The sequence below is a fragment of the Coptis chinensis genome, chromosome 3 (assembly GCF_015680905.1).
Source record: "Coptis chinensis isolate HL-2020 chromosome 3, ASM1568090v1, whole genome shotgun sequence".
NCBI classification, from domain to species: domain Eukaryota; kingdom Viridiplantae; phylum Streptophyta; class Magnoliopsida; order Ranunculales; family Ranunculaceae; genus Coptis; species Coptis chinensis.
The window spans coordinates 21,989,848-22,007,843 of record NC_141458.1 but is presented as its reverse complement, the minus strand read 5'-3'; the positions used below and the strand labels follow the sequence as shown (position 1 = coordinate 22,007,843).

The 17,996-nt window shown below is 38.7% G+C and overlaps 1 protein-coding gene across 1 annotated transcript; it reads left to right on the top strand.

Annotated features, from left to right (window-relative positions):
* The first annotated feature begins 9,952 nt into the window (after positions 1 to 9,952).
* LOC147508613 (uncharacterized) lies at positions 9,953 to 10,945 on the top strand. Its single transcript, XM_086597436.1, has one exon. It carries the CDS (start codon positions 9,953 to 9,955, stop codon positions 10,943 to 10,945), a length of 993 nt encoding a protein of 330 aa, XP_086453562.1.
* The last annotated feature ends 7,051 nt before the right edge of the window (positions 10,946 to 17,996 follow it).

Here is a 17,996-nt window from a genome sequence, read left to right as displayed (position 1 = left end):
TTTCCCATTTAGAAAGGACTTGCAGCGCAGCTTAGTTGCACGTCTGTATTAATCATTTGTAAAACTCGTTATCATTTTCAATAAAATTTCCACTAAACAAATAAAAAATAAAAATGACAAAGTCATACAAATTTTGTTTATAGTTCATGGTCCATCCTATTGTCTGATGCATGTGAACAAATTGAACTATATATATATGATGTTATTATTATAGGGAGGGGTTCTAGGGACATATGTTATAAAAACACGTAAACAAACTCAAAATCGTTAGGACATTTATAAGTTTTAGATTATGCTAATTTTTTGTAGATATAATCTCCTAACTATTTTAAACATTGTCATAAAAAATAAAAAAATTCTAAACTTGCCAAATATAGTATAAAAAATCGTGAAAATGAACAATCCACAATTCTTAATTTGTTGTCAAATCTAAAATTTAGAAATGCCCTAACAATCATGAATATGTTTGCGTGTTTTTGAAATATACGTCCCTAGAACCCCTCTCATTATAATATATGTCAAAGAAGCAAAAATTAACTATATATAAATTGTATCAATGAACAACAACAACAAAAAATGACGTATGATGCTTAATTGTCCATATAAGAATTTGTTTATTAAACGTAGTTCAAGTAATGTGAAAAATTGGAAGAAAACAACATTTTTGTGATTTCTGAAATCAAATTTGATATACAAATTTATATCACCACAATATCTAGAAGAACACAATCAATAGCTAAAATTGTCATCATGGTTTTCTTGTTGTGGAAAAAAAAATTAGGTGGTATAGGTTTCAAGCACTCTTATTCTCAAAACATGGCTTTGATTGCTAAGTTGTGCTGGCAACTCATTATTGAACCTGATCTTCTCTAGGTTAATTAAGGTTATTAAAGCTAAATATTTTAAAAATGTTCATATTCTAAAAATCTAAGTCTGCATCAAAATGGTGGAAAAATATCATCAAGGTAAGAAATGCCCTATCTCTCATTCCTTGTATTCCTTGTTGGATCATTACTGATGGGCAAGGCATAGACATATGGGAGGATAATTGGATACCCTCCATTCCCTTTAAAAAACCTGTTGGTCCCAAACCTAATGGTCAGAACAATGTCAAGTATGTTTCTGACCTTATTGATTCTATTACTTACTCTTGGAATAAATCTCTGTTAGATGAGTTGTTTACCAATGACATAAAAAATGAGATCTTAAAAACAAAAATTCATTCTTTTGATTGTCAACAAAAATTGATTTGGTATTTGGAAAAAAATGGCAAATTTTCAGTTAAATCTACTTATAGTTGGTTTCTTTCTCAAAATCAACCTATCAACCATTCGGTTTATGTAAGTAAGTCTTGTTAAAAAAGCTTGGAGCACTATTTGGAAGATAAATGCTCCTCATAGAGTCAAGTTGTTTGTTTGGAAAATCCTAAACTCCATATTGCATACTAGGAAATTGTTGTATGATAGGCACTGTTGTGTCAGTGCTTTAATTTATTCCCTAGATGCATGACAGAAGAATTGAAGAGACTACTGAGCATGTTTTTTTTTCCGTTAAACCACACACACACACACACATATATATATATTAACTAGATTTTGGACCCGGGATCTATTAAATATTTTGTGTGCTAAAAAGGCTTTACAAAATGTCTCACACAAATTTTTGAATAAAAATATATTTTTATTGAAAATAAACTGAAATATATTAATGAGCAGCGATTATGGTGTATAAGTATTTGGAAACTAAAGGATCAAATTGAGATATCACTTTATGGTTTAGGATATTAATCTGTAATTTTCAAATGAAATCATCTTAAACTCGATCTAACTTGTATAATAGTTTTCTTAGATTTATGGTGATTTAGCGGTAAATCATCACCGCTCGGCTTACGTACTAATGTGTACAAATCACTAAAATATCTATCAAATCACTAAAACATATTGATTGTTTCTATATACTCAAACAATACATTACTCCCACTTGAAAAGATTTATCACATGAACGTGTTATATGATGAATTGATGAATACAAAAAAAATTCCCTTTCAAGAAAATGCATTCACCTAGTTAGAATACTCCTCCAAGTATTTTCTCTTTTTCTAGGTGATTGTTTGTATACATGCAAAATATACTTATTCAATTCCAACATGAATAACAGAGAAAATCATATCGTTCTATGTCTTTCGTCAATGTGAACATGTCAAAGTGTTAACGTAAGATTGGGTGGGTAAAATGAGTAATGACCATTAATTTTCAGATTTGAACAATCTAATAATCAAATAGATGGAAGAAGAGTGCGCCTTTCAAATAACATTCCATTTTCAAACTTAAAGCTTCTAACACACACCTTAATTGAACTTATAATAAAATGCTCAAATATTCCATCTTATTTCACTTTTTTCCTTATTTCTTATAGTATATTTATCTATTCTCAATGTTTCTACAATCACATTGCAAAACAAAGTTCGGATAAAGAAATAATACCACAAAGTTCTTCCACTATTGCACTAATGTTGAAAGAGTTAAGTTTGATGGTATCAATAAAGTGTCACAAAAATAAGCATAACAATAATTTACACAAACATTCTTCACTCTTTTCGATCAATTAAAGAATTATCATCCATCCATTATCAGTAAACCACTCGTAAGAATTTTTAAGCTTCGATATATTTTACTCCAAAATGATTAAAATTTCTACAACCAAAAAATATTTAGGTGGCTCTCTTTACAACCAAAGTTTGTTGTGTATCGAATAAAAGTTGTTGAGCTATTGCAAGTTCAATTGTAGTTCCATCGCTTTGAAATGCTCATCACAATGCAAATTCAATAATAGCTTTCTTATGCAATACCAAGAGTAGCTCGTATAAGACATCATATTATTATACAACTTGGCAAGATCCTACTCCATGATGATATGGACATTCTATAAGCATCCACACTCATTTATGAAGTTAGAGAGGTGAAACATACTTAGCAGGATCTTACTCCATGATATGGACATTCTATAAGCATCCTGACCCATATCTTTTAACACTATCACATTTTCGTGCACTCAGAATGAGCACAAATTTTGAAAATTTATTTTTAGCATTATTCCATCTTCCTGTACTAGGGAAAAAAAAGAACAAAACTTAGGAAACCAATGACAGCTGCCTCGATCAGTTAATTTAATCCTTGCTCCTGAATGAAGTGATTTCACTCACCGTATTTTGTATTTGTTATAAGAGTCAATTCCAATTTCTGTTCCAGGTGCTGAAATGAAATGTAAGAAGGTTGTATATATTTAGTTTAAAGAAAGCTAATGTATTGTTTATAAATGAAATTAGTTAAGTACATATACTTAAGGTTTTGCTTACCATTTGGGTCCTAAAGGAAACCGTCCCAAATGCCAAATACAATTTTGTTTTTGAATTCATTTGTATTTCCCGATGATATCTGAATACAAAATCTAAATTGTTATAGTCAACTCTTATTGTGATGGAAAAAACTCTATGGATTCACATGTAAACGTACTCTATTGCTCTATATACATTGAATAGAAAAACAACATCACATACATAACCATGCATTACATTTACCTGTCTTCCAAATATGACTATCGGTGATCGTCTGATTATTTCATAATGTTCTTAAACCAATAGAAGCATAGTTCTCTAAATTAATGGGAAATAACTTGAGAGAGTTTGCACCTTGGCATTTGATCTCGTGTTAACTTTGTTATTTTCTGAATCGAGTGTTCGAGTGTATGTATATGAGAGGTTGTGCGTGTTTAGATGATTATTAGATATATCATTAGATTGTCTAAATAAACAATGTCATACAAAGAAGCATAAATCAAATGTGTAAATAAAAGCACCCCTTCATAATAAGCATGTGTTCTTTTTACAGGTTTAGACTTTCAATATGTATTATCATATTGTAGCCCGCATGTGTTTGAAAATCAGAATGAGATCCAAGAAAGAAAAATGAAAAGGAAGAAAAATGCATATGTTAAAAATGTGAGAGTGTGTGATGGTATTCGGGCACTTACTCGGGAAGTATATTGGTTTACTTCTTAAGAAGTTAATAACCAACAACAAATGCAAATTTCAGATATATGAAAGGGTTATGCGAATAACATTTTGAGTGTTTTAATTCGGTATATCTCACATAATCCTTAGAGAATGTGGGGAACCATCGGAAGCTGATTTTATACTCTATAATAAGTTATTAACTATAGAATATGTAGTGTTTTTGAGGCCGCGTTAAGGATATATTCGAAATAAGTCGGTACTCTACAAATCACCTATTTTTTAGATTTTTTTTTATTTGATCAAATATATAAGAATTGGCTTTAGTATATAGATAATAGATAATAGATTATTCAAAACTTATAAAGTCTACAATCAGAATCAAGTAACCAGCTTGGTACCTGACCCCATGGCCTCGTGCCTAAAGGCCCATTTGGCAATTTCATGGGCCTGTCCATTAGTGTTTCTAGGAATCCAAGAAAAATAGTAATTACAATTGCTAATTAAACTGATAGTAGCTTGGGCAACATTCTTCATACGCCACTGTATCTTTTATGGATTCTATAGTGGATGGATAACTGCTTGATTGTCTCCTTCAAGTCTGACATGTGTGACTTCTTCTCTAGTTGCCAGCATTACACCCATCTCAGTTGCAAGGTACTCTGCTTCTTCTGCTGACTGAGCTCTAAGAGGTTTGTAAGCTTCTGCCTATATCCGTTGTAAGAAACTTGTAGTGGCCGAAGAATGTAAAGTGGATTGGGTCAGCGGTGAAGTGTTGGGGATGCAATGTAATACAAAAAATCGAGGAGTAGAGGATCGTTGCCGCGGAATGTCGTACCGCGGACGTGGCATGGTATGGAAAGAAGGGGAATCGAGGGATTGGAAGACAGATGGATGGCCAAGATGAAGGTGGGAAGAGGTATAAAGAGAAAGAGATATGAGGAAGAAGAGGAGGGGGAGAAAAAAGACCTAGAGAAAAAAGAAGTGAGAGAAGTGTGATACAACATTTGGCGCCGTCTGTGGGGACGAGATCTAAACAACTGGAGAAATGTCAACAAGAGTGAAGAGAGGAGTAGGAAGGCCAAGAAAGGTGGTGGTTGCAGAGGAGGAGGGGGAGTCAGTGAGGAGTGATAGGGGAGAGCAAGGTGGAGAAGAGACCACCGCGTCAGTTTCAGAGGGAACAAGACTGTTACATGAGGAAATAGCGAGATTGAGGGAAGAGAACGATGGACTTCGGAGGGAGAAGGAGACCATAGAGGAGTCAGAGAGAGAGGAGTCGGAGTCGGAGAAAGAGGAGGAGGGGAGGCCCGACTTGGTGGACAATATGGTGGCTGGACTCACGAGGGAGCAAGTAAGGGAAATGATTGCCAGTGACCTGAAAGCGAAGCTGGAGCAAGCCAAGGGCATAAGTGGGGCTGCGAACCAAGTGGTGGCAGGGCTGAACCGTAACTCATTGGCTGACGCAATTTGGAAATCTGAGGTTCCAAAGCGGTTCAACCAGCCTAGATTTGAGAGGTATGATGGGAAGGGAGATCCGGTAGATCACATTCACCACTTTCGACAACAGATGTCGTTGTGGCAAGAACCTCGGTATGATGGACTGCGATACATGATGTTCCCCACTAGCTTAATTAAAGGGGGGAGCTTCTGATTGGTATTACCGGTTGCCGTCGAAGAGCATAAACAACTTTCAAGAGTTAGAGCAAGCTTTCGTGGACCACTTCATACACCAAAAAAGCGGGTAGTAGATATTACGGCTCTGTTTAATGTAATACAGAGATCCGCAGAGTCGGTGGGAGATTTTTTGTGCAGATTCAAGGCAGAGACGTTGAAGGTGGAAAACTTGGACGAAAGAACTGCGGTGATTGCGTTTGAAAAGGGGTTACGCCCAGGAACGAGGGTACATAAGTCTGTGGCCAAGAACGAGATCGTGACATTACAAGACCTATACCCGAGGGTGGAGAAATATATAAGGTATGAGGACACTATGCAAAAGAGATGAAGAGGCCGGGGAAGGCCATATTGTCATTAAAAGGAAGCGAGGATCACCGAAGATACGAGGCATCAGACAGGGGAAGCAGTGGGTATCGGGGCTACTCTTCGTGGCCCGAAAGGGGGAGAAACGAAGTCAGGAGGGAGAATAGGGAGAGAAAACCTTACCGAGAAATGGAACAAGCATTGTTAAACCACCCGCTAAGTGAAATATTGCCGCTGATTCAGAATTTGCAGGGCTATGAAGAGGCCGCGAACCAAACCAGAGGAAATACCAGGTAAGCCTTATTTTGCTTACCATCTGATATAAAACCATGAGACGAATGAATGCTACGCGCTTAAGTGGTTAGTACAGAAAATGATAGGGAAGGGGTTGCTGAAGGAGTTTACAATGGGAAAGGGGAAAGAGGAGCAGGTACCAAACCAGGGAAGGATACTGGGGACAATCAACGTCATTTTCAGTGGAGAGATTTTGAGTCACAATGCCTACCGAGATAAGATAAGACGAACTGCGAGCATCCATCAAGTCAACAAAGCAGCAAGACACTCGCGGCCAGCCTCATGATCCGCGACTGAAAGGGGGAGCGTAGTGTTTACTGACGCAGACTTGAAGGCGGTTGACTCCCCGCACGAGGATGCATTGGTAATCACAGTGGCAATGGGTAATTACATGGTGAAAAGGGTACTAATTGATTGCGGCAGCGCCGTGGATTTGTTGTTCAGAGGGACAATAGAGGAGATGAAGATAGACAGGAAACATTTAAGACCATCGCAGACAAATTTGTACGGGTTCAATGGAAGCATGATTGAGCCTTTAAGAGAACTCTTGCTCCCTGTGACAACAGGACTGGTGACATTGTTATCTCGATTCAAAGTGGTGGACGCCGATTCGCAGTACAATGCCATTCTAGGGAGGCGGTAGATTCACTAGATGAAGGCAGTACCATCCACTTACTACCAAGTGATCCGATTTCCCACCCCAACTGGGATGTATGAGGTTTGCAGAGATCAGGTGACGACAAAGAATAGTCATCAAGGAACAGTAAAAAGGTTGATTTGAGAGGATGAAGGAGAAACATCGAACCCTAGGAAGAGGCGGGCATAGCAATTACAGTGTGCCTCTGCGGAAGGGGAGTCGGAGTCGGAGTCGTTAGTGGTACCGAAGACTCTCGATGAGATTGAGATAGTGAATTTGGGGATGGGGAAGAAGAGAAGTTTACATCAATAGGGTCCAGTCTGCCTGAAGAGTGGAAGAACAAACTGATACAGTTCCTCTATGAGAATAAGGATGTCTTTGCTTGAACAATTGAGGATATCACTGAATTAGACCTAGGTTTCGCATGTCACCATTTGCACATGAGGGAAGATGCTAAGCCTGTGAGACAAAAGATGGGAAGCATTAGGCCGAAGTATGCTGAGGGAATTTACGAGGAGGTTGCTAGGTTGAAAGGAGCGGGAATAATACAGGAAGTGGAGTTCACAGACTGGTTGTCTAACATCGTCGCGGTACCAAAAAGAATGGCAAGGTGCGTATGTGCATCAATTTCACAGATGTCAACTTAGAGTGCCCCAAAGACAGTTACCCCATGCCGCGAGAGGATGAGCTAGTGGACCAAACGGCAGGATTCAAAATATTCTCATTCATGGACGCGTCGATGGGGTATAATCAAGTCGCAATGTATGGACCATACCAAGAGAAGACGTCCTTCGTAGTGGAAGGGGGGTACATATTGTTATACGAGGATGTCGTTCGGTTTGAAGAATGCGGGGCCACTTTCCACCGGCTGGGAGAGAAAATGTTCGAGAGCAAGGTCCGAAAGGGAATCGAAATATATATAGATGACATGGTGGAAAAGAGCATGTCAGAGGAAGAGCACTTAGAGGGCCTGAGGGAGACATTTAGCATACTGCGGGCACATAATTTAAAGCTCAACCCAGAGAAGTGCATATTTGGGGTGACCACAGGGAAGTTTCTCGGATACAATGTGACTCATCGGGGAATAGAAGCCAATCCCGAGCAAATATGATCGCTGATAGAGATGTTTTCACCTCAAAATATTAAAGAAGTACAGCGGCTAGCTAGAAGAGTCGCGGCATTGAACAAGTTCATTTCTAAGTCGTCAGACAAGTGCAGGCCGCTTTATCGACTGTTGAGGAGTACTCCAGACTTCGTTTGGACTGCTGAATGCAAGGAAGTGCTTCAGGAACTGAAGGGTTATTTGGGCAAGACACCTTTGTTGTCACGGCCAGAACTGGGAGAGAAGTTGTACCTATACCTGGGGGTTATAGAGTACGCAGTAAGTTTAGTCCTCGTCCGAGTGGTTGATAAGGTTAAAACACCGGTGTACTTATGATAAAATGATAAAATTGAATATAATTCTACTCCGAATAAATAATGAATATCAAATGCAAGTAAAACTATTTCTTTATAAGCATACTATTTATCAAAGATTTCTACTCTCGATACTATTGAAGTAGAGTTGGAATAGAAGATTCGTTCCACTCCTAGTTCTTTAGCATTCAAAGTTTTCTACGACTATCAATCCTACCAAAGTCAATGAGAGTTTTACGAATTATACTACGATTCAATTTATACTAACAAGATAATGGGATTCAACTATGAAATGCTACGGGTTGAATCTATGATAAGGAATTAGGGGGGTTTGATTCCACCTTAACTCGACTTAATTTACTAGCGACGAATCGTCGTAATCCGAATTGAACTGCTTTCGTAGAACAATTAGTTCTTCCTAATCCCTAGTTGTTCATGGTAATCTCTACCAACTAACATCTAGCATGTGAACGATCAAACCCATTCTCATGGTGAACTAATCGTTTCTAGAATGGAATGGAAATTATGACTACTCTACGCTAACACAAATCAAGCTTCATCAATGCTTCTTCAACCCCCTCTAATAGAGGTTTAGCCTAGAATCATCATGCTATCATTTCCATATGCAATTAAACAAGTCATCATAAAAAGATTGAAACTTTGCTTATTTAAACTCAAATGGAAACTATTAATACAATAATTGATTTAAACTAATAATGACAAATAAGTAAATCTAAGAATTGAAACTAATAATTAATGGAAAACAAAACTAGATTATCAAGAACAAAATATTTTATTGATCTAACAACTAAATAACAATAATTCAATACTGAAATTAAAACAAGAATAACAACTAATTAATTAATTGAAAAAACTAGATCTAGAACTAAGCTTTAATGACTACTTTCTATCCTAACCTAATTGATACTTAAGATCTAAGTCTTGTGTGTGGAAATGGAGGAGACTAGATCCATATTTTCGTGCATGGGCTGAGGGTCTATGTTTTGAGCTGGAAAATCGAGCCCAAAGCCCAATTTCTTCAGTCCACAGGGCCTTTTTCAGCTGGTTTTGACTTCAATAGGCTTTTCGTCCACTTTTGCTCCTCTAATTGGGTCAACGTTTCTACCATTGGAAAGCTCTTTTCGAGCCGGTCGTTTTGACATAAGGTACGCCCAATTCCGAGGCCTGAATCCAAAGATACGGTCTTGAAAGTTCTCACTTTTTTGTCTTTATTTCTACCCGCGTTGACTATGACTTTTCAGCTTCTGACCGGGATTTACAAAGGCTTTTTCTCCTTGAATCTTGGCATTTAATCATAGAACTTCTTAGCAACCAACCCTTGCTCCTTTATATCGCCAAAGTGGCACATTTCTGTACATAATTGAATTCAATGCCTGAAATACATAAAAGCACGTAATTAGCATTAACTCTTATTTATTACTCGCATAATTAGTCTAAAAGTATTATTGTTAAGGGGTTAAAACTACAGTTTTGGGCTCTTATCAACTTCCAGAGTAAAACCTTGTTGGATGCGGAGACCCAGTACAGTAGAGTAGAGAAGTACGCTTTGGCATTGATATTCTTAGCATTGAAGTTGAAAAGCCCAGAAGAATGCTAAAATGGGTGGTGATGCTAAGTTTTATGAAGTTCAATATCAAATAAGGACTGTGGAAAAAGCACAGGCAGTGGCGGAGTTCTTGGCAGAGTTCCCGGCGGAGGATCCGACTTGGGGGGAGGAGATGGTCATGGAGCCTGAACATGAGGGGGAACCGGACTTGTTAGATCCATGGGATAAAAAGAATGGATGGAGAGTGTTCGCAGACGGGTCTACCACAGATACGTGTAGTGGAATAGGTGTCGTAGTGGTTACTCCAGATAACGACAAAATAGAGTTGTCTATTAAGTTGGGGTTCGCGGCAACCAATAATGAGTCAGAATATGAGGCTGTGATAGCGGGATTAGGAATGGCAGAAGATTTGGGGGTGAATGAGTTGACGGTGTACTCAGACTCAAATTTGGTGGTGTGTCAAGCAAATGGAGGTTTTGTTGCTAGATGTGCGCGAATGTCAAGATATTTGGAGATTGTACACAGCCGAGCGGCGAAGTTCAAAAAAATCAGGTTCATACATTTGGGTCGTGGTGAGAACAGACACGCAGACGCCCTAGCTTACATCTCAGCTGCAATACTGGGGTCAGAAGAGATAACCATAAAAGTAAGGAGGTTGGAGAAACCAAGTATCGAGAGGGTGGAAGAGATATGCCAGACTGCGGAAGGGGTAGGAGGATGGATGGACCCTATAAAACACTTTATGTTTGGAGGAGAGGGGAGTGATAAGAAAGAGAGGAGAAGGTTGGAACAGACTTCATGGATATACACTCTGATAGAAGGGGAGGTGTACCGAAAGAATTTCGATGGACCGCTGTTGAGGTGCTTGGGGCCGAACCTGGCACAAGAAGTACTGGCAGAATTACATGCGGGAGATTGTGGGAGCCATTCAGCAAGAAGAGCCACAACACACCGACTGTTAACTCAGGGTTACTTTTGGCCTTATATGAAAAAGGACGCGGTAGAGTTTGCTAAAAAATGTGGAAAATGTCAGAGGTTTTCTTAGTTAATATTTGCACCAGCGGAGCCGCTGCACAATGTATCAAGTCCGTGGCCATTCGCCATATGGGCCATGGATATTATGGGTCCACAGCCAATGGCCAGCGGTAAGAAGAGATTCATGCTAGCCGCTACAGATTACTTTACCAAATGGATAGAGGCCGTGGCATTGCAACAGGTGAAGGAGGAGCAAGTGATTAAATTTTTATGGGAAAACATCATATGTAGGTTTGGGTTACCATATTCCATCATAGCAGACAATGGAACACAGTTCACGGGGTCAAAGGTGAAGGAGTTCTTGCAGGCTTATAATGTGAAACAAGAATTCTCATCTCCCTACAAATCCCGAGGGTAATGGACATGCCGAATCATCTAACAAGACCATAATGAACAACCTCAAGAGAAAGTTGGAAGATCGGAAAGGAGCATGGGCCGATGAATTGAATTGAGTCATGTGCTCTGGGCTTACCGTACTACACCACGAACCTCCACTAGAGAGACTCCTTTCTCGTTAGCATACGACATAGATGCAGTGAATCCAGTGATCCCATCGGAGTTGGTGGCATCCACTACACGCACTAAGGCTGTTGAAGGGGGTTTGAACTGGGGCATATTGTCTAGAGACTTGAACTTGGCTGAGGAGAGGAGGGACAATGCACGTGTCAAACTAGAGGAGTACCACAGACGCCTACAAAGGCAGTATAACAAGAGGTTGAAACCGCAGCAGTTCCAAGTAGGAGATTTTGTGCTTCGCAGAGTTACTCCAAGTACCAAGAAAGTAAATGACGGGAAGCTGGGACCAAATTGGGAGGGACCCTACACGGTGGTGGATGTCGGAGGGGCTGCCACTTACAAGCTGCAGACCATGGAAGGAAAGCTGATAGAGAGACCTTGGAATATAAAAATGTTGAAAAAGTTTTATATTTAAATGTAATACCAATCCGGAGCAAGGGACTTGGGCTGTTTGCACATATATAATACAATGGCACTTTTGAGAAATTGACATGGCGAATTAATAAAGGCAGATCAGCCTCAGAGAGACAAAAGGGGACTAGCCCTTCGTGGACAAATCAAACTTGGGGGCAAGGTGAGTTGCCCTATTAGGTTCACCAACCCCTCAAGAAAAAAATAGTAGGGGCGGCGGAGCCCTTTACGAACATCACGTCCAAATCAAATTTGGGGGTAGGGTGAGTTGCCCTAACAGGCTCATTAGCCTCAGGGAGACAGCGGGGGGAGGAACCCTTCGCAGACAGCATATCCGAATCAAACTTGGGGGCAAGGTGAGTTGCCCCAACTAGCTCATCATCCTCAGAGAGATACCCGGGCGAGCCCTTCGCAGACAGTATGTCCGAATCAAACGTAGGGGCAAGAGAGTTGCCCCAGCAGGCTGCGAAGAGTGTGGCAGCGAGGGGGATGAGCCCTTCGCGAACAAGAGTCACAAGTCACACATAGGGGCAAAGAGAGTGGCCCCAGCAAGCAGCGAAGAGAGTGGCATCGAGGGGGATGAGCTCTTCACGGACAGAGATACAAACTACACAAGGGGCAAAGAAAGTTGTCCCCAGTAGGTGGCATAACCAACCAAAAAGAGTGGGAAGGCGTAAGAAAATATGATAGAACACCATGTGAGTACAATGAGAATGTGCGTGCCAAGTGGTTAATCTAAGACGCATCCAAGATTACACAATCAGAAGGGATCTAAGAGGGTCAATAGGGACATACAAATCATTGTGGAAAGGCATTTTGTAATTGCAAAGGCTAATAAAGATCAAAGGATAAAGGAACAAACACCATAAGTGGAGTAAATTCAAGCACAATTAAGCAAAAGCATCCATAGGACAAAATTCAAAACAAATAGTGGATCATGAGATTCGCAAAAGTACAAAAGCAATGGAAAACAAGTGGAGGGAGCCACAAAAAAGTACAAAGCTCAAAGTCGAGAGAAGGGGTCCTAGACTATCTCCGATGTAGGTTCAACATCATTAGCCGCCTCTGTGTCCATAGACCCCTCTGTCATGGGGGGCTCAACTACCTCCTCATTGTCTGTGGACTTCTCCACCATGGCGGTCCCATCTGCCGCCTCAATAACTTGGCGCGTCTTCCACAGCAGTTTCAGGGGCTTCAAGTGTGAGGGTGGCTGGCTTCTCGGGAAGAAGGCGCCCTTCTTGGAGGAGTCGCACATGTTCTTCTTGGATCTTTGACACTGCCTCCTTTTTGTGTATGAAATGGTATATGAATGATGTAGATAGATGATGGTTGTTGAACAAAAAGAAGCGTATCAAAACCTAATTATCCCTCAATAAGTAAATGATGAGTAGGGTATCGTTCCACTTTTAAGTGTATGTTATGTGAAGGACATGATTTGGAAAGGGGGTTTGAGGGATTAAAAACTATTATTATAGATATTATAGATTCTAATGTTAAACTAAACTAAACTAAACTAACTAACTAAACTTATACTAAAACTAAGAATTGGAAATAGGGAGAGAATATGAGAGAGATAGATTCAAGAGATTCAAATCCACCAATGTTTTGATTTAATGATCTTTTGCTTCATGTTGTTCTCCCAAGTAGACTACAATCGGGCAATCGAGCAAGTGCCGATGCCTTTTTAGGTGAAACATCGTTAAACAATTAACTCTACTTAAGGTTGTTCCTATATTCATATTACTAGTATCTTCTTTCTTTTTATGTGAGCTTGGGCAGCTATTCAATGAATCACCATCTAAGGCAAACACAAGGAATACTTTCCTTACTCTAAAACACTACACAACTAGAAGAAAAATAGAGAATAATAGTATAATATTCAATTACAATAAATAAAACCCTGTTCTAGCATGATATTCGATTGCAATAAATAAAAGCATGTCACTAGCAAATATTCAATTGCAATAAATAAAACCCTAAACTAGCATGATATTCGATTGTAATAAATAAAAACCTTAATCTATACTTTCATCCCCTGGTCTGGGCAATGAAACTAATAACTAAAAACATAAAGAACTAACCTGATTGAGGAACACCATAAACCAGAAGAATCATTAAACCTTAAGCACCGGCTTCATCTCCTCCCTTGAAGGAGAAGATTAGCCTTCCATAAAGAAAGAAGAACACGAAGAACGAGAAGAAGAAGAGTTGAAGAACATAAGACTAGAAAGACTAATTTATTAACTCTCTGCCTCAAGTTCTGGAGACAAGAATATAAGTGAATTGGCCCCTTACATGAGGCACTTAGGTCCTCTATTTATAGGGGTTACAATGAGCTCTAGAAGCATTCCAAACCGTCATTTGTTTCCTAATACAAATAGACTTCTTTCAGAGTCTAACTTCGTCTCCAAAACTGAGAAGGAATTGGCTACAGTGTCGATTCATGCGTCTGGACTCATTATCCATACGTCTCATACTCAAGCAATGCGTCTGGACTCACGATCTATGCGTCCCAAATGTGAGCATTGAGTTTTAGACTCAGAAGTCTATTTTCCCTCTTTTGCTCCATCCTTCTATCCTCTTTTGCGGGCTTTGGTCCAAGCAACAAATCCTTTGGCTTTGGGCTTCCAAATAGGCTTTAAAATAGGTCCAAGTCACATCTTTAATAGCTTCAATTCCTTGGCCTTCTCCATGATTGTCCACGGGCTTCCCATGTGATCCTTAATGTCTCAATTGCTCCATTTTATCCCTTTTTCTCTAATATTCTACAAAAATCTTTTTCTCACCTGTAGAATCTTAAAACATAACTTACAAACACTATTAGTCCACTAAGATGGCTAAACAAGAGGCATAATCGAGGGTTAAATAACACTTTTTGAGCACTTATCACAACTCCCAACTAGCCATTTGCTCGTCTCTTAGCAAATAAGATAAAAAATAGATAAGTGATCAAAATCACATCCTAATAACAAAAATAAAATCCTAACTCATTTTTAAGTAGACATCGCATTGCATTTACCATATGCAACAAGACTTTAAACCTTTAAGTTCCCCAAAAAGGACGAAGAGTTATAGTCTCGTGAGGGTTTTTAGGTGATATACCCACAAAATCAATCAATAGCATGTTCAAGAATGATAGTATTTTTTTTTAGAGAGAAATTCCTTACCCACTTAGTGCTTACTCCAATAGACGGTCTCCATTGCTAACTACATTCTTTGCAAAGAAAGACTCATAGATTATGATGGGAGATAGTAAAAATTGACAAAATTCTCAATCAAGGCTTATGTTTGTACTTAGTCAATCTCTTATACTCTCCTATCCAAGAAACAGAATCCCTAATTTACCATAGGTAGATAATCTCGACTTTTAATTCTCACCGGTCATACTCTCAGAAAGGAATCTCTAAGAAGATGGTCTACTATTTTACCTCATGTATGTGGGGAAAATAATAATGCATACGAACATCCCACATACTACCTTGAAAAACAAACTTCTGAATAAAAGTAATCTCATGGAAAGAATGTAAATCACATATGAAGTGTCGGGTCCTTCACTTTAGCATCCTCTCACCTATTCTAGACTTTGTATCATACTGTAGTGATAAGCCATGGGTTGTAACTTGGCTTGGGTATTGGTTTATGAAGGAAAGGTAAAAAGGATTCTAAGGTTGTTTCTGAAAAACACTAAGGGTTTTGCTTCTTTCTTTGGAAGATTTCTTCAAATTCTGTATTGCAGAGAAAATTCTTCCTTTGTCTTAGCTTTTCCATCCATTCTGCTTTTTTTTTTTTTTTTTTTTTTTTTTTTTTTACTTTCGTATATCCTTGATTAGTACTGGATATGCTTGTTTTCCACTAGCTTCTTTCACTTTGAATAGAATGATGGTCTTCATTGTATCTCTCTGATATTTCCTTGTAATCTTCCTTTTATGGTCTTTCTTCCTCCTTGTGCCCTTCGTATTCTCAGAAACATATGGGTATGGCTGATAAATATTTTGGCTATACTCCTTGTCTGGAGTTGGGTAAAAGGATAAAGGGTTTTGGAAGAAAATAGCTTATTGTAAGGCTCAAAAGGGTTTAACATGATGGTCCTACTAGGTGGGATAAAGGCTGAATGGGTTCACTACTTGACTTATCAGTATGATACTCTGTTTCGAATAGACTACAAGACCTAATGGCTATCTCCCCAGTTGATGCCACTTCATGATTAACCAAATCAACGAATAATGAGACTATATTACAACGACATAAAGAATTGAAAGATGTTGAGTCACTAAGACTCGGATTTTTCATAAGAACTCTCCAAAGAATGGGTATAAAGCTCAAGTCTTACGGGTTAAGTCTAAAAATTCTACTTCTAGTTTACTAGGGGTTTAAATCTCTCTTCTAGCAAAAGTATACAAAATTGATCAAGTATTATGGTGGTGCCTTAATAAAGAATTCTATCAACAAGAACTATGTCCGAGCATAATAAATAGTCTAAGCAGTAATGAAATCAATAATATCAACTATCTATCAAACTCAACACTAAGCAGTATAGAATATATATCCCAGACTCATCATTAAAATTCATTTTTCTCATGCAACTGATATAGAAACAAAAATATTTTTGTTTTTGAAAACTAATTTTTGAAATTCATTTCTCAAGTACACCTCAAGTACACCCCCTACTTATATGCATGCATTGACCTCAATGTATAAAGAAGTAAATGAAATGGATGAGAAAAAGGTAGGATATTACCATTGATGCGAGAATATCGAAATTAGTTCAAGAAACAAATTTTTTGGGTCTTTTATGTCGGATCCCCAAGACGTAATGTGAGTCTTTTAAAGTCAGATTCTCAAAACTTGTATATCATGCATTATCAATTTGGAGTGAGGAGATCAGATTTTCTTACCCAAATTTGACAAATGTTTGGAGGACGAGGAGGTCTCACCTTGTGGGTCGTCAAAAATACCCCTTGATATGCTGGAAAGATTGCTGGTGAAGTTATTTCTCTACCTTGAATTATTTCAGGTCTGATGATTGTGTGATAGGCCATATGGTTCCTCTGTATAGAAGATTGATGAAAATCTTTCTTTCTAACAGGGATAATAGTATCGATGTGTCCTTTTACCACCACAAAGAATGATAATGGATGTCTGGCCGATCGCTTCCAAGGTGGGCGGTAGACTGGTTCACATACTTCTCTCGTTCAGACAATGATGGTGTAGAAGAAGCTTCAGTAGTGCAATGCTTCTTATCAATATGGTCCATTTTCTGCTTCAGAAGACTCATTTCAGTTTCTAGATTCTGTTGTTTTTCCAAAACTTCTTTAAACTGATTCTCTAGCAACTGATTTTTCTGGGTAGAAGTCTGTTGTTCATCCTGAAATGTAGAGTTCATCTTCTCAAGATATGATACTCTCTCTGTCAATTTTCCATTCTGCTCACTTAAATTCTGAATTTTCTGCAGAGATTCTAAGAACATGGCTAGCAACGCCTCTGTGGTGGGGTTCTCAGGTTCATCACAGTTTTCTGTAGATTGAGCACTTTCAATTGTATCTTCGAATGGGACGAATTCTTGTATCATACTATCAAGGAAGTGCACCTCTCCACCTTCGGCTTCATCACAATCTTTATGCAACAGGTGAAAGATATTTATGTCCATGGACATCTTACCAAAGTTGATCTTCATTTCACCGTTGTGACAATTTATCAAAGCTTTTGCGGTAGCGAGGAAAGGTCGGCCTAGAATAATTGGAATTTTATCAAAGGCTTCCTTGGTATCTATTACAATGAAATCTACTGGATAGTAGAAATCAGCTACTTGAACAAGAACATCCTCAACTATGCCTCTGGGAATCTTGGTAGAGCAGTCAGCTAACTTCAATTTGACTTGTGCAGGCTTTAGGTTCTCCAGGCCCAACGCTTGGTACACATGATATGGCAAGAGATTAACACTAGCACCAAGGTCTAAGAGAGCATTACCCGTGAATTTTTCTCCTATCTTGCATGATATTGTAGGACTTCCTGGATCTTTGAGCTTGACTGGAGCTTGCTAATAGATAATAGATGTTGTTTGTCCAAACCCGAAACGCCGCTTTGGAACATGAGTACTTCTCTTTATGTTGCATGCATCCTTCAAGAATTTGGCA